This window comes from Antechinus flavipes, chromosome 1, assembly GCF_016432865.1.
Source record: "Antechinus flavipes isolate AdamAnt ecotype Samford, QLD, Australia chromosome 1, AdamAnt_v2, whole genome shotgun sequence".
Classification (NCBI taxonomy): domain Eukaryota; kingdom Metazoa; phylum Chordata; class Mammalia; order Dasyuromorphia; family Dasyuridae; genus Antechinus; species Antechinus flavipes.
This window is the reverse complement of record NC_067398.1, coordinates 126,626,674-126,653,053: the sequence shown is the minus strand read 5'-3', so window position 1 is coordinate 126,653,053 and position 26,380 is coordinate 126,626,674. Positions and strand designations below refer to the sequence as shown.

At 33.3% G+C, this 26,380-nt stretch overlaps 1 protein-coding gene across 1 annotated transcript in view; it reads left to right on the top strand.

Moving 5' to 3' along the window:
* OXCT1 (3-oxoacid CoA-transferase 1) overlaps positions 1-26,380 on the top strand; it is a 177,540-nt gene that overhangs the window by 90,651 nt on the left and 60,509 nt on the right. The window contains exons 10-13 of the mRNA XM_051990357.1: positions 11,373-11,467; positions 13,371-13,419; positions 16,748-16,820; positions 17,691-17,766. Coding sequence (XP_051846317.1) covers positions 11,373-11,467; positions 13,371-13,419; positions 16,748-16,820; positions 17,691-17,766 — 293 coding nt within the window. The remainder of the gene's footprint in view (positions 1-11,372; positions 11,468-13,370; positions 13,420-16,747; positions 16,821-17,690; positions 17,767-26,380) is intronic.

The following is a 26,380-nucleotide window of genomic DNA, read 5'->3' as shown; positions in this document are numbered from 1 at the left end:
CCTCAGATAGCTTTCTTTTGATAAAGATCCCTATTTTCAAATTGATGACAAGGCTTAATTTTAGAGTATACATTGCTTTGTGTCATAGCTCACATGCTTTTTATTTGATTTTTTCATGAGTGATGAATAATGCTGTGTAATTTAAATTGTCCTTTCTTCAGAATAGAAGATCATTCTCCTGGATACTTGTAAATAGCTTGTTTATTTGCAATTAGGAATTTTAACAAGCACATGTCTTGTAGCTTCAGTTATAGGATTTTTCTCTTATAGTGATCTGTGGATTGTCATGCCTCTAATATATTAGCTGTGTGACCACAGGACAGTCATTTAGCTTCTTAGTGACTGAAGCAGTTCTAGTTCTGATCTATCTTTCTGTGAATCTGAATATGTGGGAAGTGACTTACTTGTGGTCACTAAGAATAGTCTGATTTCAAACACAGATCACCTGAATCTAGCAGTCTAAGTATTGCTGCTTCCAACTCTCTCAATCAAATATCAGACAATTATTAAGAATCTACTATGTTCTAGTTACTGCATTAGACAATGAGGATGTGAAGACTTAAGAACAAAATAGTCTCTGTCCTCAGGGAGCTTACAGTCTATTGGAAGAGACAATATACATATAGTTAAGAAAATAAAAATTAATTTAAGCTTTTCTATTTTGTTTTTGTGGTGGGAAGTAAGTAGTAGATGTAGAAAATTGTCATACAGAAGGTACTTGTCCTGAGTTTTAAAGAAAACCAGGTTTCTAAGGCAAACTTGAAGAGGGAACAGATTTCAAACATGGTAGATAGACAGTGAAAAAATATTGAGGTGGGAGATGGAATATTTGTGTATGTGAGGAAAAATGTAAAGTTCATTTTTAACTGAAGTGGTTAGGATATGAATGGGGATAATGTCTAAGGAAGGCTGAGAACTAATAAGAAGTAGCATTTTTGTGGTGTTTTAAGGTTTGCAGAATACAAAGAGAACCATTGTAGTTTATTGAACAGGGGATTGATGTGATGTGAAATAACTTTGGTAGATGACTGAAGGACAGTTTGGAAAAAAGGAATGGGGTAGAGATAAATTAAGGAAACCAAATAAGTGCAGGAAGGTTTTGAAATATAGTGGTGTTTCTTTGAATAGGGAGGACAGATAAGAGAGATGTTGTGGAAATAGAATTCATAAGTCTTAACAGCTGATTGGTTATGTGGGGTGAGGCAAAGTGAGGATTTAAGGATGATGGAGTTTGTGGACTAGACTGGAAGCTTTGTGGAGATCTTGACAGATTTAGCTTCAATTTTCTCAAAGTATGACGCCAAAGTCTGTTAAGTAGGTATCAATAGGATTGTATTGAGCATTATCAAAATTGGCAGTTGTTTCAACAAATAACAAAGCTTTTACTGAAAATTTAACTGCTAAAAGTTCTTAAATTTTTTGCAAGACAAATAAAAACTTTATTTTCTTATGTGTATAATCATTTGTAAATATGGGAAGAATTGAAGAAGCAATAGGCAATAAATAAAAAGTTATTTAAAAACATGCACACAAGAACAGAGAAACAAATGAATGAACCAAATATAAAGGTAGCAGTTTTGTTTTTAAATTTATATATGTTTCATGAGGAGAGAGAGAGAGATTTAGAATGCCGAAAAGCAGAAGAGCAATAGTGATAAATGATATGAGCTCTTTGATGCCCACTTTTTAAAAAAATTAGTTAATTTTTAATTTATGAAATAAAACAAGCATGTTCATAATATAGTAGAAAAAAGATGATCGCACACAAAACTACAAATATATTATGCACCACTTGGCATTGCTATTAAATATATAGGACAAGGGAGGGGAAGGGAAGGAAGAAATTTTTTTTTAAAGTTATATCAAAACTTAACTATTAAAGTTATATAAGTTGGGTAAATTTGTCTGTTAAGAGCTGTGAACATTTGGGTTGTGTTCTTCTTTATGGGGAGTGTCCCTTTGCCTCCTCTCTATACATTTCTTTTATTCCTAAACTTTACCATCATTAAAACTTTCTCTACCTCCAATCAGAATCAACACTGGAGTGGGGGGGCTTCTGGAGCTGTAAATGGAATATTGTGCCTTTTCTGAAGCCCCAGCTGTTAGAGTCTAAATTATTTGCCATAGATAATTGAGAACTGATTGTATAATAACCCTAATTAGAAGACAACAATAGCATCTGGGTACTCAATATTCTCTGTAACCCTGCTGCCCATGGAAGACATTCATAAGCCAAAAGATACAAATGATCTTCCTATAATAAATAACTAGTCTGTTTAAATAAAAAATACATGGACTTTTTACTTTTTGGTTCTCACTTAGTGTTTGTTTGACTGAATAGAGGTAAAGTACAGGACAAATAATAGAACAAAACCAAAGTAGAATAGGGATCATATTTCAATAAGACATGTTCTCATTACAAGTTGTATCATAAATTTTTACAGGGTTATACTGTTTGTGATGAAGTTAATATGAATTGTGGAATTTGTTGAGCCATTTGGATTCACTGTGAAAAATATTATAATTTTAAAATGATATAAAAATAAAACTAAAATAAATTGTGCAAGGATGAGGAGGTCATGCAGGAATGGTAGAAAGAATAATGGGTTTTGAGTTAAAAGATTTAACCGTTGGCTCTGTTGTTTGGCAAATACTTTTAAGCTTCAACGTCCCTTTTTTTGTAAAATGAGTTTAAATAGGTAAATTTTATTAAAGGTTAAAATTAAATATTACTTATTAAAGATTCTTTCCAGTGCTAAATTTATGATCATGTCATATAGCTGAACAAAGTGGACAGGCTCACCATCTCATAGAATTCTTGAGTCTTTAGGAGGTAATCTATTCCAATATATATCTTTTCAGGTATTTTCTAAGTTTTTATCTCCTATTTGTTAAAGTAGATATGATTTTTCTTCCTGCCATGAATGCACGATCCACTTATACTATACATTCCCTATGCATGGAGCTCACTAAGCTAAGTGCTAGGGTAAGATATGGTTTAGATTAAATACATTTCTCCTCATGGATCTTGGAGTCTATTAGGAAGATGTCACAAAATATCTAACCTTAAGAAAGATACATTTCAGGCATTTTCTATTGTGTCTTACTCTTTGTGACTCCTTTTGGGGTTTTCTTGGCAAAGCGATTTGCCATTTCCTTGTTTAGTTCAATTTACAAATGAGAAACAAACTGGATTAAGTGTCCAGGGTTACACAGCTAGTAAGTGCCTGAGGCTGGATTGTGCCAGGTGGACCATTGTGTCTTCCTCCCACCCCCACCTCCTGTATAGTATCTTTTGCTTCCCTGTGTGAAATGATTGATCATTATTAGTATCACTTTGCAGTCAGGTAGGTCTTACTCCCAAATCGTTGCAAAATACTTATTGTTTATTATAGCTTTTTATTTATAAGACATATGCATGGGTAATTTTTCAGCACTGACCCTTGCAAAACCTTCTATTCCAACTTTTCTCCTCTTTCCTCCCACCCTAGACACAGGATGGGTCCTCCCCTAGATGGCAGGTAGACCAATACATGTTAAATACGTTAAAGTATATGTTAAATGCAATATATGTATACATATTTATAGAGTTATTTTGCTGCACAAGAAAAATCAGATTTAAATAAGGTAAATAATAATCTGAGAAGGAAAACAAAAATGCAAGTGGATGATAACAGAAGGAGTGGAAATGCTATGTGTTGGTCCACACTCATTTCCTATAGCTCTCTCTCTCGATATAGATAGCTCTCTTCATTACTGTTCTGTTGAAACTGATTGAATCCTCTCATTGTTGAAGATGGCCACGTCCATTAGAATTGATCATCATATAGTATTGTTGTTGAAGTGTATAATGATCTCCTGCTTCTGCTCACTTAGTATCAGTTCAGGTAAGTCTCTCCAGGCCTCTTTGAAATCATCCTGTTGGTTATTTCTTACAGGATAATAATATTCCATAACATTCACATACCACAATTTGTTCAGCCATTCTTCAATTGATGGGCATCCAATCAGTTTCTGGTTTCTTCCCACTACAAAGAGGGCTGCCACAAACATTCTTGCACATACAGGTCCCTTTCCCTTCTTTAAGATCTCTTTGGGATATAAGCCCAGTAGTAACACTGCTGGATCAAAGGGTAGGCACAGTTTGATAACTTTTTGACCATAGTTCCAAACTGCTCTCCAGAATGATTGGATGCATTCACAATTCCACTAACAATGCATCAGTGTCCCAGTTTTCCCACATCCCCTCCAACATTCTGCATTATCTTTTCCTGTCATCTTAGCCAATCTGAAAGGTATGTAATGGTATCTCAGAGTTGTCTAAATTTGCATTTCTCTGATCAATTATGATTTGGATCACCTTTTCATATGACTAGAAATAGTTTCAATTTCTTCATTTGAAAATTGTCTGTTCATATCCTTTGACCATTTATCAATTGGAAAATAGCTTGATTTCTTATACATTAGAGTCAATTCTCTATATATTTTGGAAATGAGGCCTTTATCAGAACCTTTGACTGTAAAAATGTTTTCTCAGTTTGTTGTTTCCCTTCTAATCTTGTCTGCATTAGTTTTGTTTGTACAAAAGCTTTTTAACTTGATATAATCAAAATTTTCTATTTTGTAATTAATAATGATCTCTAGTTCTTCCTTGGTCACAAATTCCTTCCTCCTCCACAGGTATGAGAGGTAAACTATCCTATATTCTTCTAATTTATTTATAATTTCATTCTTTATGCCTAGGTCATGAACCCATTTTGACCTTTTGTCAAATGCTTTTTCTGCATCTATTGAAATGATCATATGGTTATTGTTAATTTTTTTTAATTTGTTAATCATATGGTTATTGATTAACACCAAGGTGTATGGTGTTAAGTGTGGGTCAATGCCTAGTTTCTGCCATACTAATTTCCAATTTTCCCAGCAGTTTTTGTCAAACAGTGAATTCATATCCCAAAAGCTGGGGTCTTTGGGTTTGATAAACACTAGATTATTATAGTTATTGCTTATTTTGTCCTGTGAACCTAACCTATTCCACTGATCAGTTTCTCTATTTCTTCACCAATACCAAATGATTTTGGTGACCACTGTTTTATAATACAGTTTTAAATCTGGTATAACTAGGCCACCTTCATTTGATTTTTTTTTTCATTAATTCTCTTGAAATTCTTGACCTTTTGTTCTTCCATATGAATTTTGTTGTTGTTGGGTTTTTGTTAGGTTATTAAAATAGTTTCTTGGAAGTTTGATTGATATAGCACTAAATAATAGATTAGTTTAGGTAGTGTTGTCATTTTTATTATATTCACTTGACCTATCCAAGAGCACTTAATATTTTTCCAATTGGTTAGATCTGTCTTTATTTGTGTGGAAAGTGTTTGTAATTTTGCTGATATAGTTCCTGACTTTCCCTTTGCAGATATATTCCCAAATATTTTATACTATCAACAGTTATTTTAAATGGAATTTCTCTTTGTGTCTCTTGCTGTTGGATTTTGTTAGTGATATATATGAATGCTGATGATTTATGTAGATTTATTTTGTATCCTGCAATTTTGCTAAAGTTGTGGATTATTTCTAATAGCTTTTTAGTAGAATCTCTGGTGTTCTTTAAGTATACCATCGTATCATCTGCAAAAAGTGATAATTTGGTTTTCTCATTACCTATTTTAATTCCTTTAATCTCTTTCTCATCTCTTATTGCCAAAGCTAGCATTTGTAATACAATATTGAATTATTGTATATTCAATACAATGAATAGTAATAGTGATAGTGGGCCTTGTTTCACTCCTGATCTTATTTGGAATGGTTCCAGTTTATCCCCATTACATATGATGCTTACTGATGGTTTTAAATATATGTTCCTGACTATTTTAAGGAAAATCCATTTATTCCTATTCTCTCAAGTGTTTTTATTAGGAATGGATGTTGGATTTTGTCAAATGCTTTTTCTGCATCTATTGAAATGATCATATGGTTATTGTTAATTTTTTTTAATTTGTTAATCATATGGTTATTGATATAGTCAATTATGGTAATAGTTTTCCTAATATTGAACCAGCTCTGCATTCCTGGTATAAATCCTATTTAGTCATAGTGTATTATCCTGGGCATGATTTTCTGTAATCTTTTTGCTAATATTTTATTTAAGATTTTTGCATCAATATTCATTAGGGAAATTGATCTATAATTTTCTTTCTCTGTTTTCATCCTACCTGGTGTAGGTATCAGTACCATGTCTGTGTCATAAAAGGAATTTGGTAGAAGTCCTTCATTCCCTACTTTTTCAAATAGTTTATATTGGAGTTAATTGTTCTTTAAATGTTTGGTAGAATTTACATGTAAATCCATCTGGTCTTGGGGATTTTTTCTTAGGGAGCTGATTAATAGCTTCTTCTATTTCTTTTTCTAAAGTGGGGCTATTTAAGTAATTTACTTCCTCCTCTGTTAATCTGGGCAACCTATATTTTTGAAGGTAGTCATCCATTTCACTTAGGTTATCGAATTTATTGGCATAAAGTTGGGCAAAATAACTCCTAATTATTCCTCTAATTTCCTCTTCATTAGTAGCGAGTTTTTTTTTTCATTTTTAAGACTAACAATTTGATTTTCCTCTTTCCTTTTCCTTATCAAATTTACCAAAGGTTTATCTATTTTGTTGTTTTTTTTTTCATAAAACCAACTCTTAGTTTTATTTATTAATTCAATAGTTTTTTTTTACTTTGAGTTTTATTAATTTCTCTTTTTAATTTTAGAATTTCAAGTTTAGTATTTGATTGAGGGTTTTTGATTTGCTATTTTTCTAGCTTTTTAAAAGTTGCAAGCCCAATTCATCGATCTTCTCTTTCTCTATTTTATGCAAGTGACCCTTTAGAGATATAAAATTTCCCTTTATTACTTGCTTTGGTTCATCCCACAAATTTTGATATGTCATCCTTTTGGGTGAAATTATTCATTGTGTCTCTGATTTGCTGTTTCACCCATTCATTCTTCAGGATGGGATTATTTAGTTTCCAATTCCTTTTTGGTCTATTTTCCCCTAGCTTTTTGTTGAATGTAGTTTTTATTGCAACGTGATCTGAAAAGAAAGCATTTACTATTTCTACTTTTCTGCATTTAATTTTGAAGTCTTTATGTACTAATATATGGTAAGTTTTTGTATAGGTTCTATGAACTGCTGAGAAGAAAGTGTACTCCTTTCTGTCTCCATTCAGTTTTCTCCAAAGATCTATCATACCTAACTTTTCTAATATTCTATTTACCTTCTTAACTTATTTCTTATTTGTTTTGTGGTTTGATTTATCTAGTTCTGAGAGTGCAAGGTTGAGATCTTCCACTATTATATATATATATTATATTTATTATATTATATATTATTTTGCTTCTATTTCTTCTTGCAGCTTTCTTAACTTCTCCTTTAGGAATTTAGATGCTATACCACTTGGTGCATATATGTTTAGTATTGATATTGCTTCACTGTCTATGCTACCCTTTAGCAAGATATAGTTTCCTTTCTCATCTTTTTTAATTAGATCAATTTTTGCTTTTGCTTGATCTGAGATCAGGATGGCTACCCCTGCTTTTTTGACTTCACCTGAAGCATAATAGATTCTGCTCCAGCCTTTTACCTTTCCTCTGTATGTATCACCCTTCTTTAAATGTATTTCTTGTAAACATGCATATTGTAGCATTCTTGCTTTTGATCCAGTCTGCTATCTGCTTCCTCTTTATGGGAGAGTTCATCCCATTCACATTCCTGGTTAAAACTATGATTCTGTATTTCCTGCCATCTTATTATCCCCAGATTATGCTTTTCTTTTTCTTACCATCTTTAGCCTTCTCCCCAGTAATAAACTTAAGAGCACCACTTGTCTCACACAGCTCTCCCTCTTTAGAATCCCTCCCTCCCCCTTAAAGTCCCTCCCCCTTTCTTACACCTTTCCCTTACTATTTCTATATTCCCTCCTTTAAAACCTTTTTCTCTCCCACTTTTCAATGAGGTGAGAGAAGTTTCTCTGTAAACCAAATATGTCTAATATTTTCTCTTTGAGCCAAATCTGATGAGAGTAAGATTCACACAGTGGTCCCCCCACCTCCTTAATTCCCTCAGATACAATAGGTTTCCTTTGCCTCTTTGTGAGATGTACTTTCCCTCTTTTTATCTCCACTTTTTCCTTTTTCTGATACAATCTCCTTTCCACTTCTAATTCCTTTTTTTATAACAGTAAAATCAAATTATACATGTGCTCTTTATGTATGGCTGTAACAGAAATATAGTTCTCAAGAGTTCTTTTTATCTTTTTATGGATTATGATCTACAATTGGAAATCAAATTTTTTTTAGCTTTGGTTTTTTTCATTAGAAACAAATGGAATTCACCTGTTTCATTGAATGACCATCTTCTTCCCTGGAAGAAAATGCTCAGCTTAGCTGGGTAAGTTTATACTTGGCTGCATTTCAAGTTCCTTTGCCTTTCAGCATATCAGATTCCAGGCCCTTCGATCCTTTAATGTGTAAACTGCTAGATCCTGAGTGATCCTTATAGTGTCTCCTCAGTATTTGAATTGTTTTTTTCTGGCTTATTGTAATATTTTTTCATTAGTCTAATAGTTCTGAAATTTACCCACCATATTCCTTGGAATTTTCATTTTGGGGTCTCTTTTAAAAGGTGTTCAGTGAATTCTTTCAATGGCTATTTTACCTTCTGATTCTATAACATCTGGGCAGTTCTTTTTGATGATTTCCTGAAAAATAGTGTCTCGGCTCTTTTTTTTTAGGGATTTTCAGGGAGCCCAATAATCCTTAGATTATCTCTCCTCGATCTACTTTCCAGGTCTGTTGTTTTTCTAAGTAGATATTTGACATTTTTTCCTATTTTTTCATTTTTTTGGTTTTGCTTGACTGGTTCTTGACGTTTCATTGAATCATTCATTTCCATTTGTTCAGTTCTGATTTTTAATGAGTTATTTTCTTCATTTGCTTTTTAAAAATTTCTTTTTGTATATGTTTAATTGAGTTTTTAAATGAATTGTTTTGTTCTATGGAAATTTTTTCCATTTCATAATGAGTTATTTTCTTTTTCCAATTCACAAATCCTGCTTTCCTGGGAGTTATTTACCTTTTCCATTTCACATTTCAGGGAGTTGTTTTCTTTTTCAAATTTTTCTTTTAATGAGTTATATGCCTTTTCCATATTCTCTTGCAGAGCTTCCCTTTCCTTTCCCCATTCTTCTTCTAGCTCTCTTTTAAGATCTTTTTAAATTTCTTCTATGAGAGTCTTGTGTAGTGGGGACTAGATTATATCCCCTTTGGAGTTTTGTCTGGAGACAGTCTGTTATTAGTCTAAGGGTTGGAAATCTGTTCCCTTTTAGTATAGAAACTATCTATAATAAGAGTTTGCTTTGCTTTTTTACTCATTTAAAAAATATCATTGGGGTCTGCCTTTAGGGCAAGGAAGTCCAAGCTTCCTCTACAGAACATGTAGGTATTCTGCGATGGACAGTGGTTGCCCTGTGAATAGGCTGTGAACAAGCTCAGAAGAACAGCTCTGTGGCAGAAGCCCTGCCCCCCAGAGCGGCTGCGCAGTGTTTGTGCTGAGTCACTCCCAGAGTTGGGTGGGTGTGGCCAGGTCCTGTGAAGCTCTGGCTTTTTGGGGTATATGCTACCTTTTGCTTTTGTGTAACTTCTCTGCTGATCTATTGCTTTGCAATCAAAGCAGAGCAGCCGACACTTTGCTAGATCCCTCCCCACAACTTCTCCTTTGCTGGAAACCACCCCCCACCCCCCTCAGCTCAGTGTGCACTGGCCTCCATGTTCTATCTCCCCACCTGCACTGTCCTCCTCTCGCCCAATCAAGACAGACATTTTCTGGCAATCTTCCAAATTACCTTCTGCTGGTAATTTGTTGTACTCCCAATATTTGTGGATTCTACCAGTCCACGCTATTTCAAAGGCTGAATTTTGTAATCAGTAGTGAGGGTTGTAGAGGAGCCCAGAATGAAGCATGTGTCCTCTCCACCATCTTGGTTCCACCTCCACAAAATACTTATTGTTAAAAGATCTGTGAGAGTATATTTCCCCTCAGAGTAGATTTTCAAATTGTAGCTAACGGTTTGCTATGCATATTGCAAGGCACACACTCACACAGGGGTCCTCAAACTTTTTAAATAGGGGGCCAGTTCACTGTCCCTCAGACTGTTGGAGGGCCTTACTCTAGTAAAAACAAAGACTTTGTTTTGTGGGCCTTTAAATAAAGAAACTTCATAGCCCTGGGTGAGGGGGATAATCATTCTCAGCTACCGCATCTGGTCCGTGGGCCGTAGTTTGAGGACCCCTGCGCTAACACTTTTGTGATTGGTACATATTTAACAAAATCAATAAAAATGTAATGGAAAATAGATCAAGTAAAAATGTGGCTTTCTTAGTGGTACTTGCTTTATTTGAATTTGACACCTTTATTGTAAAAGGGCTTCTTTTCTTCAGGTGTATCTTGCATTAGATGGTCTCTGAGCATCTTTTCTAAAATTCTTTTAGTGCTTTCTCTAGAGAGGGGAAGGGACAACTTGATGGCACAGTAGATACTGCAATAGCTCTGGAGTCAAACAGGCTCATCTTCTTAAGTTTAGCCTCAACCATTCACTAGCCATGATTCTTGGCAAATCACTTAATGCTCTTTGCCTGAGCTTCCTCATTTGTAAAATGTACTGGAGAATTAGCAAACCATGCCAATATCTCTGCCAAGGAAACCCCAAATGGGGTCCTGAAGAGCCAGGCAAGACTGAAGATGCCTGAAGAGCAATTAGAGACAGATTTGTCTCTCAAAAAAGTTCTTTAAATTTTACTCTAGTTGCATTTGCTGAGACTTAGGTCTTTTTTTTTTTTTCCCTTAAGAACTTTTGAAGATACTACTACTAATGAATTAAATGTGTCCAAAAAATCTTCTAAAGAGAAATATAGATACCAGAGAATCTGGTTCATTAACTTTTAATAATCCTTGCCTACAGAGTTAAATCTTTTTTTGATGAGGAATTCTAAATATTGAAAGTTTTTGCAGGTTTTTTTTTTTTATTTCAGGGAAAATTGTATAAACCTCTTAATGAAAATGGAAACAGATGACAAAAATGAGTTCTTTACAAGGGCCATGAAGCCTCTGATCTGCTTCCTTGAGCAACTACATTAGCTATATTTTTGCTACAAGGAAAACTATAGGTAACCTTAATTTTTCACGAGACAGTCCTCTAAGGATAATTTTTTAAAAAAGCAATTATTATGCTCTTTATGGGACACTGCCATTCATTACCATGCAAATGAAGATTTTGTGAAATAATTGCCTTTTTTTCAATTCCAAAGTGGACCTTGACAAGTTTTTTCAGCTAACTTGGGTATAGGAATCCCTCTTCTGGCCAGCAACTTCATCAGTCCTGACATTACTGTTCATCTACAAAGTGAAAATGGAGTCCTGGGTTTGGTAAGATATACAATAGCATTCCATTACTTCATTGTCATTAGGAATGGGACTGTTCAGCATAAGTCAATTTTGCAAATGACTGAAACATAGCCTGTAGGTACCATTAAAAAAATTGTCATTTTTTGATGGATTTTTTTTCTAGAACATATTTTATCATATGCTCTCCTACCAATTTACACAGAGCCTAAGAAACGTAATTTACTTTTTTCTTCAAGACGATGAGTCATCATCATCATGACCTCTACTACTGGTGGTACTGTAATACAGCAGCTAGGTGACATAATGTGCTTGGTCTGAAGTCAAGAAGATTCTTCTTCCTGAGTTCAAATACAGCCTCAGATATTTTGTCAGATATTTCAGATCCTGGGAAAGCCATTTAATCTCCGATTGCCTCAGTTTCTTCATCTTTAAATAAGTTGGAAAAGGAAATGGACAACCATTGCAGTATCTCTGCCAAGAAAACCCTAAATAGAGTCAGTCAGATGCTACTGAATAGTAGCAGCAACAAGAATCCTATGTTTGCTTTTTAGCATTAATTATATTCATGTTTCATAACATCTGTTATGTAGCAGGCACTGTGCTTAGTGATTTGCAAATATTTAAATTGATCTTCTCAACCACCTTGGGAGATAAATGCTGTTAATTATATCCATTTCACAGATGGGGAAACTGAGATAAACAGGTGAAGTGACTTACCCAGATCACAAGCTAATAATTGTCTGATTATCATTTTTTGTATAGTCAGTCATTCCACCATGTTTGACCCTCTGTGACTCTATTTGTAGTTTTCTTTGGCAAAGATACTGAAGTAGTTTGCCATTTCCTTCTCCAGCTAATTTAAAGATGAGGAAACTGAGGCAAACAATGTTAAATGACTTTGCTAGGGTCATAAAACTAAAGTACTTAGAGAGATGAATTTTCCTGACTTCAGGCCTCTCTCCATTCATTGTATTATATAAGTATGCCTACTACCCTTTCTGCCTCAAAGATTCCACTCCACATTTTTTCTAGTACTCTTTGGGCTAGAAAAGCATAATCAACTTTTTAAGAATTATATATTAGTAATTCAAAAACATTTATATTAATAAGAATCAATAATAAGTCAATAATTATGTATTAATAGGAATCACTGAATCAGTAAGTTAATAAAATTATATATTTAGAGTCAAAAGTCAATAAAAATTATATATATTAATAAGAGTCAATAAGATTCAATAATAAATCAGTAAGAATTATATTAGTAAGAGTCAATAGTAAGTCAGTAATAATTTTATATTAATAAAAGTCAATATGTGTTAATAAGAGCCAGTAAGATACAGTGGATAGAGTATTAGACATTGAATCAGAAAGACTTGAGTTCAAATGAGACTTTAGAAACTTACTAGCTTTGTGACTGAGCAAGTTATTTAATTTTGGTCTGCCTCAGTTTTCTCATCTGTAAAATGGGGACAATAACCCCCTAACTCCTAGAGTTGTTATCAGTATCAAATGAGATAATATTTGTAGAGCTCTTTGTTCACCACTGGGAACCTAAATGCTTTCTCCAATATCTTTCATTACTCATTACAACCATCTGTGATTTTAAAGTCTGAGAGAACTGTTTGTGGTTAGTAGAAATTAAGAGATTTACCTAAAATCATGATTATTTTTATAGGAAGGATTTGCTGAGTCTTAATAACTATAAGCACAGCACAAAGCCACTAAGCTTCTTCTATTGCCTGTATTTATGCATAAATATTCATGTAAAGGGCCTATTGAATTAAGGAAAGCAAAATTTTAGAAATAATTCCTCATAAGTTTATTAATTAGAAATTTCTTTTGGATAATTTATAATAGTGTTCTCAGTATGAATGGTTCAGCATAATGTCTCTTTTATCTAATGAGATTATATATTTTTTAATAGGGTCCTTATCCATTAGAAAACGAAGTTGATGCAGACCTGATTAATGCAGGTAAAATTACTTACAGTGAGATTTCTTCAGGCTATTCCTTTGTGATTTTTTATACCTAATAACAGTGGCCTCTTAGGCTATATTCTACCCCTCATATTAGAAAATGAAGATAATGGAGAGGAGAGATTTCTTCAGACTATTCCTTTGTGATTTCTTTTTATAATTAATAGCAGTGGCCTCTTAGGTTATATTCTACCCTTCACGTTAGAAGATGAAGATAATGTAGAGGTAAGAAAGACTTAGTTTCATAGATCTCTCTTCCCAGGTAAAATCAGGCAATTAGTATTTATTAAAGAGCTGTTGTGTGCCAATATTGTGCTAAGTGGTGAAGATACAAAGAAAAGCAAAGACCAGTTTCTGCTTTTAAGGAGCTCATCGTCTAATGAAAGAATTCACTGTAATGAAGTCTGTTAACCAAAAGTTTCCCCTCAACAGTTACCAAAGCACTTACATGCTTTTAACTGTGATATTGTGTGTGTGTGTGTGTGTGTGTAAAGAGAGGGATTTGGGGTGGAAGAGAAAAAGGTGAAAAGAAAAGAGACTTTAACACCAAATTTGATTCTTCTGCTTTCAAGTTCAGGAGAGTTCTAACAATGTCTTCTTCTTTGGTCCTTCCTTATTTTAGTCCAACCTTAGGTTAACCTGAGAAGAATTAGGCTCTATCTACCAGCAGTCTGTATCCCAAGGTGATAGAAGGAAATTAACCAGGCTTCTCTGGAGAGGGTAGTGTCTTCATTCATACATTTTTATGTGACTCTCATTCAGTTTGCAAACTGTATGTGGGATGGGAATCATTTTTTCTCACCTAACCTTTCCCCCCAAAGCAGTAAACATTTGCCTCACATTTTCAGACAACCATGAAGACCAGCTGCCAACATTTGGCATTTAGAATTTTTCTGAAGGAAAATAGACTCTTATTTTCAGTAGTTAGTTAACTTATTACAATTCAACTCCCAAAAGTACAAGGAAACATGGCAATGACATTTAACCAAAGCTATAATTTAATTTAAATGTGTCCTTTGGTAATGGCTCCTTGATCTGTGAAAATATTTGCTCCTTGGCTTAATTAATTTATGATATTAGTGAGTTATTTGCAAATGAATGATTCCATTTTTATGGTTTCAGTCATGAATCAATAAAAATCCATATTTCCTTGAAAAGTAGTGATTTTGTTAGTAACAGGAGGTAAGCGTTTCTGTCTTGAGGTCATTAAATTAAGAAGGAACTCAATAGCACCACCAGTTTTAAGTAATCTCTGAATTCAACTCATTAAACTAGCTAAATTGGACTAGTTAATCTCCAGAATCCTTTCAAGTTCCAAAATTTTCTGATAAATATATATATACACACACAAACTATATATGTATGCACTTTAAAATATATTTAATTATATATGTTATATATATGATATATAATTGATATATGTAAATATAAAATATATTTAATTGTATATTATGTATGAGATTTACATATGTTAAACATATATATATATATATTTTAGATTAAGTTATGGAACAAATACTAAATGTAGAGAACCATGTTACAAATGCTTGTTTTGAATATTCTGAAGTTGTCTCCAAAATCTTTTTTAGAATTTTTGCTTTTTGTTTTCTGGTTGATGGCTGCCTTGGACAGAAGTTTCTTATGGCAAGGCCTCGAGTTAAAGGAACATCAAATAAATGTTATGGAAAAATAATGAATACCTTGTGCTAAAAAGGGAAACTTATGTTATTTAGATAATCCTATTGATAGTTTTCAGTGGAAGCTCTCATCCTAATCTAACAGGTTGACTAACAGACCCCTAGGGTATAATTAGTTTCAGGGTTATACAATAAGAATTATAGCATTTTTTTATATTTGGGAGCACTTATAAATGTTTAAATGAGTTATGTGGAAACGCCAAAAGCACTTTGCATGGACCAGTCTAGTTGTTCAAAGGACTGATGGGAGAATTAATTAGGGAGCAAGTCTATCTGAGCCTCATTTTACAGATACAGAATTAATATAGAAACACACATAGAATCATTATGTAGTTTGGATTAGTATCTACATTTCAGCTCAATTTTCTTTAAATCAGATTTCCCTGCTTAACTCTTAAATTTGATGTTTTGACTTGAAAAGGTTTAAGATATTAACTCTGCATGACATATGCATAACAAAAAGTCATATTCCACAGGTCTCACCAAGTATTAATCTGAAGAAATTGTAATGCCTTGCCTTTAAAAATAGATTGGAGAGGTCCTATGAAGAAGGTTGAGATAGTAATGTCCCATTCTTGTAGTAATTTTGCTTTAAATATGAAGAAGGATGCTATCTTCATCTAGAAAGAGAACTAAGTAGAGGAAAGTTTGAAATAGTTTTACATTTCTATATACATATTTGTGTCTAGTGATAGCTGTTTCTTGGCCAGGAGTGGGGGAGGGAGAAGAGATAATTACCCAGTTTATTATTATTTAAAAGGAATAGCAAATTGCACACAATAGATTTGTATTTTTCTGTACAATCACTTTTTTTCTTATTCTATGTTATAGAAATACTTGTTTTATTTCTTAAAGTTCAGAATAAAATAATTTTTAAGAAAATTCTGTTATCTACAAGGTCAAGTTTTTTGGAGTTGTTTTTAGTGGGATAAGCCAGAAAGTGGAAGAAAAGAATCAGCGAGTCTTATTGGAAAGGATTGTAGAATGGAATGAACTATAGCCAGCTCAGCTAGCTCATTATTAAATTTATAATGTGAACATTTGCACATAGGAAATCAGCAAGCTACAAATCAGCTTTTGGCTAATTCTTTTGTTGATTTTTTTGTATACTTTAGAAAGTATATTATTAATACTCAACAAATTTTTTATGCTTAATAGTTGTTAATTCAGATTAACCTAAAAGTGGGGTCCTGCTTACATTTCCTTTCCCCTCACTCCCTCCTTCTACCCCCCTTCCCTCCCCGAAGTTGTTAAATATTTATCAGTACACCTCTGGGGTATGGGGTTGTGAATAAACCACTCTTCCTATATTATTATATAGATCTTTTTCTCAATAATTTCACCCCAAATATATTTTTCTATTTAAATTTTTGTTCACATCATCCATGTTTTCATCTCATATGTCTCCCCTTTCCTAATGATAGACACTTGGCATAACAGGTTTCATTCCCTGAACATCCTTAGCTGTCCACTCTGAGGCTCTGCCAGAAAATGCATTCCAATAGTGTTTTGATTTTTCCAAGAATCGAATCTTTTGGAGGAAAAAAATGAGAAAATTATGTAGCTCCTCTGTTGGTAATGTGAATGCTGTTTCTCTATTAGGAAATCTAATACCTACTTCTTTTCAGGCAAAGAAACAGTCACTGTTCTTCCAGGAGCTTCGTATTTCTCCAGTGATGAATCATTTGCAATGATTAGAGGGTATGTAATAACCTAACCCCTCATGTTTCCCATGAGGTAGAATGAGCTGAGTCACTCCTTAAGTATATTAGCACTACTGCGAAGCAGAATACATATTTAACAACTGTAAAACTATCATGAATTTGTTCAACAATAGCTTCTGAAATAATTTTGATTGAATATTGGGAGTTGAAATGTTCAGCTTACTATATAATTAACAGGTTACTTTTTATCTAAGAACTCTAGAATGAATTGCATATAAATGTATCTGTAACTGGAAAGAAATAGTTTTTTAAGCCCCTTTCATGTGAATTGATTATGCTCAAGCAGATCTCCTATTTATGGTCTTTTGTGTTTTTCTTGGCTCTTTCTCCCAGAATAAAAATAATCATGTGTACTTACCTGTTTTGTTTATTCACAGGAAAATATTGGTTACAAAACCTTACATTTAAAGAAGTATTAAAATATTTCTCCATAGATGTGTAATATAATAACATATCTTTGGAATTAAATTTTAACTAGTACTACTGGTAAAGAGACACAGAATCCACTATTATTAATTTTTACTTTTGGCAATTTATTTTTACTTCTCTAGTACTTTTCTCATTTATAAAACAAAGAGATTGGACTATATGATATCTAAGCTTTTTTTCCAGCTGCAGAATTCTTATTCTTCTTGGTAGAATAGCTTCACTGCAGTAAAAATAGAAAGCTTCTCTACTAGGAACACATAATTTAGCATTTGATTACACACACACATACACACACACACATATATTTTCCAATTCCAACATGATGTGATTCTGTATATGATATGCCAACAAAGATCATGAAGATCCTGAAGCTTGTTTTAGTGACAAATATTAATTATATGTATTTCCCTTTTAATAGTGGCCATGTCGACTTAACAATGTTAGGAGCGATGCAGGTTTCAAAGTTTGGTGATCTGGCCAATTGGATGATTCCAGTAAGTAGCTTTTATTTTTTTATTTTTTAAAGTTCTTAACTATACTTATATCAGAATAGTTGGTTCCACAGTTTAATAGATTTATATTTGCTCTCATGGAAAGATTTGCTGGATTTTGAATCAAAGGATCAGAAGATTTAATTTTAAATTGTGTCTCTGCCACTTAATAGAATATATTTGTGAATCTAGGCAAGTCACATAATTCTCTCTAGGCCTTCAAATTCCTCAACAGTAAAATGAGGTAACTCACTATGTTGAACTTTAGGGGTTCTTTCCAGCTCATCCATATTAGTACTTCTGTGGTTCACAATCTATCTACACCTTCTCATTTCACGGGATTGTTATCTTTGTACTTTCAAAGAATCTCCATCAAAGGATCTCACCAAATCCATTGAGTTAGAGGCTTCTTCTACATTTTCAGAATCTTTTGTGAATCTCCATAATGCAATCAGATAGTCCATATTTTATCCTAAAGTTTTGTGTTTTCTTGCAATCAGAATCGTTTTTTTTTAGTACTGAACTTGACCATTCTGTGGCTCAGTACATATGTATATGAATGTCATAACAGATTCAGAGATGGTGAGAAGAATTAGCAATTAATATTGTCTACACTTCTAATGGATAACATTAATTATTTTAATTAAAACTTCTGGTCAGTCGAATTTATATCTCCTGAAGAGAATATTCTATTGCATTTTTTCTTTGTATCCCAATGTCTAGCAAAGTACTTTACACATAGTTAGTTCCTGATAAACTTTTGTTGTACAGAAACATGATTTATAATTATTTGATGAAAGATTTTTTGCAGTGAAATACAGAAAATTGTAAAATTCAATTACTTCTGAATTGTAAACTGTTTCTATTTATTAATGTCCTACAATCAAGGTGAATTCTCTTGTAGTCATATTTTATTTTTCCCAATTACATATTAAAACAATTTTCTAGACTTTTTTATACTTTTCATTTTTAAGTCATTTGCAGTTCTAAATTATACAATATTGCTCTTACTGTAATAATATTTTTCTGGTTCTGTTATTTTATTTTATTTTTCATCACTTCTTATAAGTCTTTCTAAGTTTTTCTGAACTCATCCTACTTGTCATTTCTTGTAGCACAATAATATTCTGTCACAATCATATATCACTACTTGTTTAACCATTCCCCACTTTATGGGCATCCTCTTGATTTACAATTCTTGGGCATCACAAAAAGATCTTTCTTCACATTTTTTAAATTGATTCCCTTGAAATCCTTGATCTTTTGGTTCTTCCAGATGAATTTTGTTTTGTTTTTTTCTAGCTCTATCAAATAATTTTTTTTGTAGTTTGTTATGGCATAGAATAATAGATGTAATTACATTTTTTATTGTTTTGATCTACCCATGAGCAATTAATAGTTTTCCAGTTTGCGTCTTGCAATTTTGCTAAAGTTTTAATTATTTCAAGGGTTTTTATAGTTGACTCTCTAGAATTTTCTAAGTGAAGTAATGTATTATCTACAATGAATGAATTTGTTTCCTCATTGCCTTTTCTAATTTCTTAAATTTCTTTTTCTTCTTTTACTGCTGTAGCTAACAGTTCTAGTACAATATCAAATAATAGAATGATAATGGACATCCTTGCTTCACCTTGATCTTATTTCAAAGGTTTCTAGCCTCTCTCCGTTATAGATAATACTTTATGATGACTTTAGGTAAATATTACTTATTTTAAGGAAAACTCTATTCCTATGCTTGCTAGTATTGGAAATGTATATTTTGTAAAGACTTTTCTCTATCCATTGAGATAATCATATGATTGCTGTTAGTATAGTTACTGATATCACCAGTTATGTTGATAGATTTCCTAATATTGAACTAGCCCTTTGTTTTTATGTAAATCCCACCTGGTCATAGTGTATGATTGTTGTGATGATATATTGCTGTAATTTCCTTGCCAGTATTTTATTAATAAAAATGTTTATATCAATCTTCATTAGGGAAATAGATTTGTAATTTTCTTTTCTCAGTTTCGACTCTTCCTGATTTGATTATCAGCATTATATTTGTGTTATGAAAGGAATTGGTTGGATTCCTTTGCCTATTTTCCAAATTGTTTATGTAGTATTGTAAATAATTGTTCTTTAAATGTTTGTTAGAATTAACATGTGAATTTATTTGGTCCCAGAAATTTTTTTTTTAGAAAGTTCATTGATGGCTTCTTTGATTTTTTTTTTAAAGATTGGGTGTAGTATTCTTTGAGGCAAAGCCTCTTAAACAGCTTTTGGAAATAGTGACATCAGCTGTAGTAGGTTTCATGTTATTACCTAGATCCTGTCCTTCCTTACATATAAAGATATTGCTTGTGCCAATATTAATAGCTTTCTGGTTGTGAAACTGGCCAAAAAAAGACAAATATGTATTTATAATCATCATATTGTGCACAACCAAAACACATTTTGATTGTTTGCTTGTGTTTTTCTGCCTCTGAATCTATATAGAATTGAAACTAGCTTTTATTGACTTAATAGTATGTTGGCTACTTTCTTATGGTTTATTTTTCCATATTTCTTTTTTTGAGCAAGAGATGGATTGATTATGCTTCTTCCTGAAAAGTTCTTTTTTTTTGTTTGTTTCAAGAAAAGAATCTTATTAACTCCTAAAATTATTACTTTTCAGTTAAAAGGAATTTTTATTGGATACTTCCCTGTTAGAACTTTTAAAAATACATAAATGAAACTCTTTAAGATGTTATGGATTATATTAACATTAGTGTTTTATATCAGTAATGAAACATTTATATTTTTCCAGGGATAAAAATACTAGTGAATATTAGAGGCCTAAAGAAATTCTGGGTGAACTTATAGAGTTGCTTCATGTGCTTTCCATGATACTTAATAGCTCTGTGGTGACAAGCAAGTTTGAACTTCAATTTTTTGATCGAAGAAGGGGTTGAATTAGTTGGTACTTTCTAGTTTTAAGTCTGTAATCTATTCAATGAACCAGTTAGCCTAAAAAAACAGATGATAGACTGCCTCATTCCTGTCTTTGTATAAAATGAAATAATATTTATAACAAGCATAGTGTCTGATATAGACTAGGAGCTATATGCTCGTTTCCTTTCATTACTTGCATTGAGGGACAACACTGGAGGTAGGAAAAGCAATTAGAAGTCTACTATAATAGTCCAAGACAGAGGTGATGAGTATCTGAACAAGAGAGATGTTAGTGTGAGTGGGGAAAAGGGGCATGACACAAGTTCAAAACTTTGCAAATGATTGCCTAATGAATAAGAGAAAGGAGAGAATCAAAGATAACTTAGATTTTTGAAGTCTCAGTGACCAGAATGGTGATACTCTCAACAGAACAGATATAGGAACTACAGGTAGGAAAGGAAGAAGGGTAAGTTTAGAAGCAGATGAGCTCAGTTTTCAGTCTTGAATTTAGTACAGGTGAACTTCAAGTTTCTGATGGATATGATATAAGAGACATGAAACAGGGCACTGGGAAAAATAATACTGAAATTATACCAGTTTGGGAAAACTATGAGGATATGAAAAATAGAAAATATCAGTAAGAACTTTTTAAAAAATAAATTACATTGACCTATACTGGCTATTTTAGCAGTATTTGGCACAAAATATGTAACCTGAATTGACAATATATATTCTAGAAATTAAGCTGAGGTGAAATAAAGCAGTACATGCAAAGTGCTTTCTAAAACCTTAAATCACTATAGAAATGTTGGGTATTCAATTAAATTGAATTTGAAAATAAAACCCTTATCTTTGCTTATTATGCAGAAAAATAAAAAATATATACTTCTTAGTCATCCTCACTAAGTCATCCACTTGGTCAAAAGATTTATGCTGAGCTATAAAACTCAGAAGCATTTTTTTATTGCAGAAGCTGGCAGTCAAGCTTAGAGTTCATCCTTATTACACTGTGTTTCATTTGCTTTTATGTTTCATTGGGTTTAATAACTTTCTGTGTTGTGTATATCTCCAATTTGTCTATTTGTTGTCCTGCTCAGTTATTTTCATTACCTTAAGCCTTCAAGGCAGATAGAGTGGGGATTGGGGTACCATTCATCCTGGTCTTCAACAGCTTTTTAGTATTCAGGTATAGATGCAAATGCACTTGGTGGTTTTTTGTTGTTTTATTGTTTGTTTGAATGGTTTTGCCTTGAGCATAGGTAGTAGGAAAGCTAGATTAAATAGATCTTTTCTTGTTCCATACTTACTGTGATGGGGTTGGGGAGTCAGGACAGGTCTTAGGGTAGTCACAGAGTACCATAGTCCCAATCAAATGTTATTTCTGTTGCCAGTCCCTTGAATCTACATTCAGAATTGTTCCAAAATACATGACTATTCCCTTCTTCTCATTGCCTATTTTTGGTAAACAGCTGCTGTGGGTGATTGCATGTGAAAGGGAAACAGATGTGTGTGATCAGCCATAGCAGCTGTTTACTGAGAGTATACTATGTTGTAGCAGCCTGGTGGAAATACCGAGTGTATGTGAGCACAGCATCGTGAGCACTACTTGCTTGGTATGCTACATAGAAAGGGCTGAAACAAAGTATTCCTGAAGTATGGAGATTTGCTAATATCCCACTGGTCTTTCATTGTGTATGTGTATTTCAAAGAACTAGGTTATCAGAATTGTGTTGGGCAACATACTATGTGCATGGAGTCCACTGATCTTTTGGGGAAAAGCTGAATCCCTGTTACCTCTAGATGGGGGGACAGGAGGAATTGCTTACAGAGAATTACCTCATTGCAACCATTTTAACAAAAAGAACATTTAAATTACGATGTGCCACAAAGTAGAAGCATATTCATTACAGGATATATGTAAGTTTTCAAGATAGCCTAAGATTGTGAGGGGATGTATACTGATAGAATTACTGCTTAATACTAATAGATAACATTTATAGGGCATTTATTCTGTGCCAGGCACTATGGTAAGCACTTCACAATTGTTGATCCTCACAACAACTTGGGAAATAGATAGGATTATTATCCCCATTTTACACACAAAAAAACTGAGTGAAGGGACTTGTCCAAGGTTTCTCTATGAGTTGTTTCTAAAGCCAGAATTGAACTTTTGTCTTTCTGACTCCAAGCCCAGCACTTTATTTTACTATCCAACTGCCATATGCCTTCTCCCATGCTTAGCAGCCTTTGGAAATTCAGTAAATATATATTTTACTGTCAAGTAAATATATTGTCAGATATATTTGGACTGGATTGGGTAATAACCCCTTAATAAGCATACTCCCTCTGTCAATACAGATTGGTCTCTGCTAAACTTTAAGACCGTTGCCTAGGTCACTAAGAGGATCATAAAACCAGTCTGTGTCATAGGTAGTATCCGAACCAAAGCTTCCTGATGTCTAGCGCTCAGCCCATTAAGCAGTGTTTCCTTGTTCTGGAAATACTAATTGAATTTAATTTTTTTTTGTATGGAGGAGATTTATGTTTCTGTCTTCTCATCTGCTCTAGTGGCATTGAACTCAGAAATGGGCACCATTAATCCATACATCTAGATCCCTACAGGCTACATATTGACTTAGTTTTAAAAGTATTGTTATCTATGTTTTACTGCATTTTAATATATTTTGAGTGATTCTCAATTATATTGGAGCTACACTTGGTAGTGTTGTGAGCCATATAAAGCCCATGGGCCATATGTCTGTCACCTCTGATCTATTCTGTTTAAAGTGTGTGTGGAGGAGGAAGGGAAAAAAGGTAAATTGGAATGGTTATATGTATTTTGTACCTTGATGGTTTGTTGAAGGTCATTTCAAAATGGATGTAAGACCAGTGCTCTTTTTACTAACCCATTGCTCCTATTTTATGTCAACTTTCTTTTTAAAATTCTAGAAATGCCATACGTTAGTCCAATAGCAAATAAATATATGATTAAAAATAAAAGATGGATTGGTCATGTGTCATACATAGGTAGGCCTGGATGGGATTGCACTTTGGATTGTTTGAGAAAATATATTGACAAAGTCATAGATCTATTATAATATTTAATTCATCCTATATTTCTGTTGTTCTGGGCTTTCATTCATGTCGCTTTTAGCCTCCAGTAGTACAGGTCACAAGCTCTTCATATCCTTCTAATCCTGTATAATTCTTGAACATGTTCTCTCTTTGATTCTGTACAGGTGATCTTCTCCTACCCTGTGTCTTTATGAGTTTGAAATGGGCATCATTTATTGTAAATATTCTTTGTACAACAAGTTATTGCTAAAGAGACATAGGCCTTTTGAGTGGTGGTCTTCCCCCCAGCTGAAGAGTATTCTTTAGCTGGTTTCTCTACTATGGAACTTGTCACCTTTCCATACTCCAGCTTTGGTCTCTCTGCATAGAGCTCCTGGGGAAAATGAAGTAGCCTATTTCTGGTTGCTTGTTGCCAGAGTGGTCTGTCCAGGTCTTTTTATTTCTCAGCTCACCTGGGTAAGAGTGGGAAAAGTCATGAATAAATATAGTCTGACCCAACACAGGCTCTGCCAAACAGAAAATACTGGATTGACCCACTGATATGGATCTTAGTTTCTTTGTTCCATTTAGTGGTCAGGGCACAATTAGCACCTCCAAAGTTCCTCAGAGCAGAGACAAACTGCCCAGTGTCTAGAATTGATTTGAAAAATGTTTATAGACTTTTTTTAGCTTTCTATTAGTGATTTAAGAATTTAGGATGTAGTTGGGAACATATGCTATTATTGTTCTGTACTTGGATACTATATTTGGTTATCCAAAAATACCACTATTTTTGACTGTCAGAAAAACATTATGTTGAAAACTAATGCTTAATTTTATAATTCATTCCCAGTGAATGTATTATGTTTATTTTATAAGTTTTCCATTTTGGGAAGTTCCTGTTTTTTATTATAAATAGTGATAATGTTTAAAGGATAGAGCTAAATTCTAAGCCTATTAATTCTTTTTACATGTACATTATAGCTTTCATCCAGGGAACAAAAAAGATTTCCAGTTAAAAGCAGAAAAGGAAGCACAGATCCATACAACAAGCCTGTGAAGTTGATAAAACTGCAATTATTTGATTGAAATTATAATGCAGATAATAAAATCCATAGAACTATGAATGCTTATGTGAGTGACATTTCTGCATCAGTGAAAAAAAAATCCTCTAATTCTCCCTATATACCTTAAACCTTCCCTTTGAAGTTAAAGGATCTTCATTTTCATTCATTCCTAATCAACCAAAGAACTCATTTGATGAGATGCTAACCTGTATGAATGAAGAGTACACTATTTTTCTTATTACCTATGTGATTAAGCTCTCAATGGCACCATGGTTTTGAAGAGCTCAGGCTTTTTTAACTGAGACTAGCAAACCAGGAATAAGAGAAAAGATGGTGCAGAAAAGAGAAGAGATAGCAGCAGCATTCATAGGGAGCAGGTAAGACGGTTTGACATTATTGTACCTTGTCTTGATTCTGCATTGGTATAAACAGGAAGAAGACAAGAAACTCTCCAAGGGCCCTCAAACTACGGCCTGTGGGCCAGATGTAGTAGCTGAGGCCGATTATCCCCCTCACCCAGGGCTATGAAGTTTCTTTATTTAAAGGCCCACAAAACAAAATTTTTGTTTTTACTATATCCCATCCCTCCAACAGTCTGAGGGACAGTGAACTGGCCCATTTAAAAAGTTTGAGGACCTCTGCGAGACTGATCAAGTATTTGCCTCTCCCCTTGATGGAGCTTGGAGGGACCACATTGTGCAATTTTGATTTTCATAGCTGCCTCTTCCATTTACTTTTTTTTGGATGGCTAGTAAATACCTGCTTAGCTATGAGAACTAATATGTTTGCTGATCTTTTCACGAAATTCAGGCCAGAAACTGAAAGTTGACATTTTCTGATGCAAACCTCTGAATAGTTCTGTCTAGTTAACTTTCATGAAAATGAGGTAAAACTCAGGAGGACATATTCCACATAGAAACTCCAGAATATAATACTATACATACATGCAAACACGCATGCTTACATATACATATATAAAAATCTATTTTTAGGTGTATGTATATATGTGTGTGCTTATATATACATATGATCTGGTATTTAGATGTATATATTTAGATATTTTCTATATATATATATGTACACAAACACACATGTATAATTAGATATAAATATTTACAACTGGTAAAACTGGATAAAGGTATAGATACAGTGGTATAGTGAATAGAGTACAGGCTTGCACTCAGGAAGACTCATTTTCCTGAATTTAAATCTGATTTCAGACACTAGCTGTGTGCCTTGGATAAATCATTTAACCCTGTTTGCCCCAGTTCCCTTATCTAAAAAATGAGCTAGAGAAGAAAATGGCAAACTACTTCAATAGCTTTGCCAAGAAAATCCCAATGGGGTCACAAAGAGTCAGACATGACTGAAAAAATAACAACAAACATAAATTCAGATATCTATCCCAGAGTGGGCTAGTTTTGAAATGCTTTGTAATTTTACTATTCAGTTGAGTAAATTCCTCTATTTTTTCTCGAAAGAGAGGGGAAAATTTTAATATTTGCTATAAATATTATCCCTGCACCTAATGATTGTTTTGTATACGTGAAACAGCCTCTTGCCATTAAACAGCTTACTTA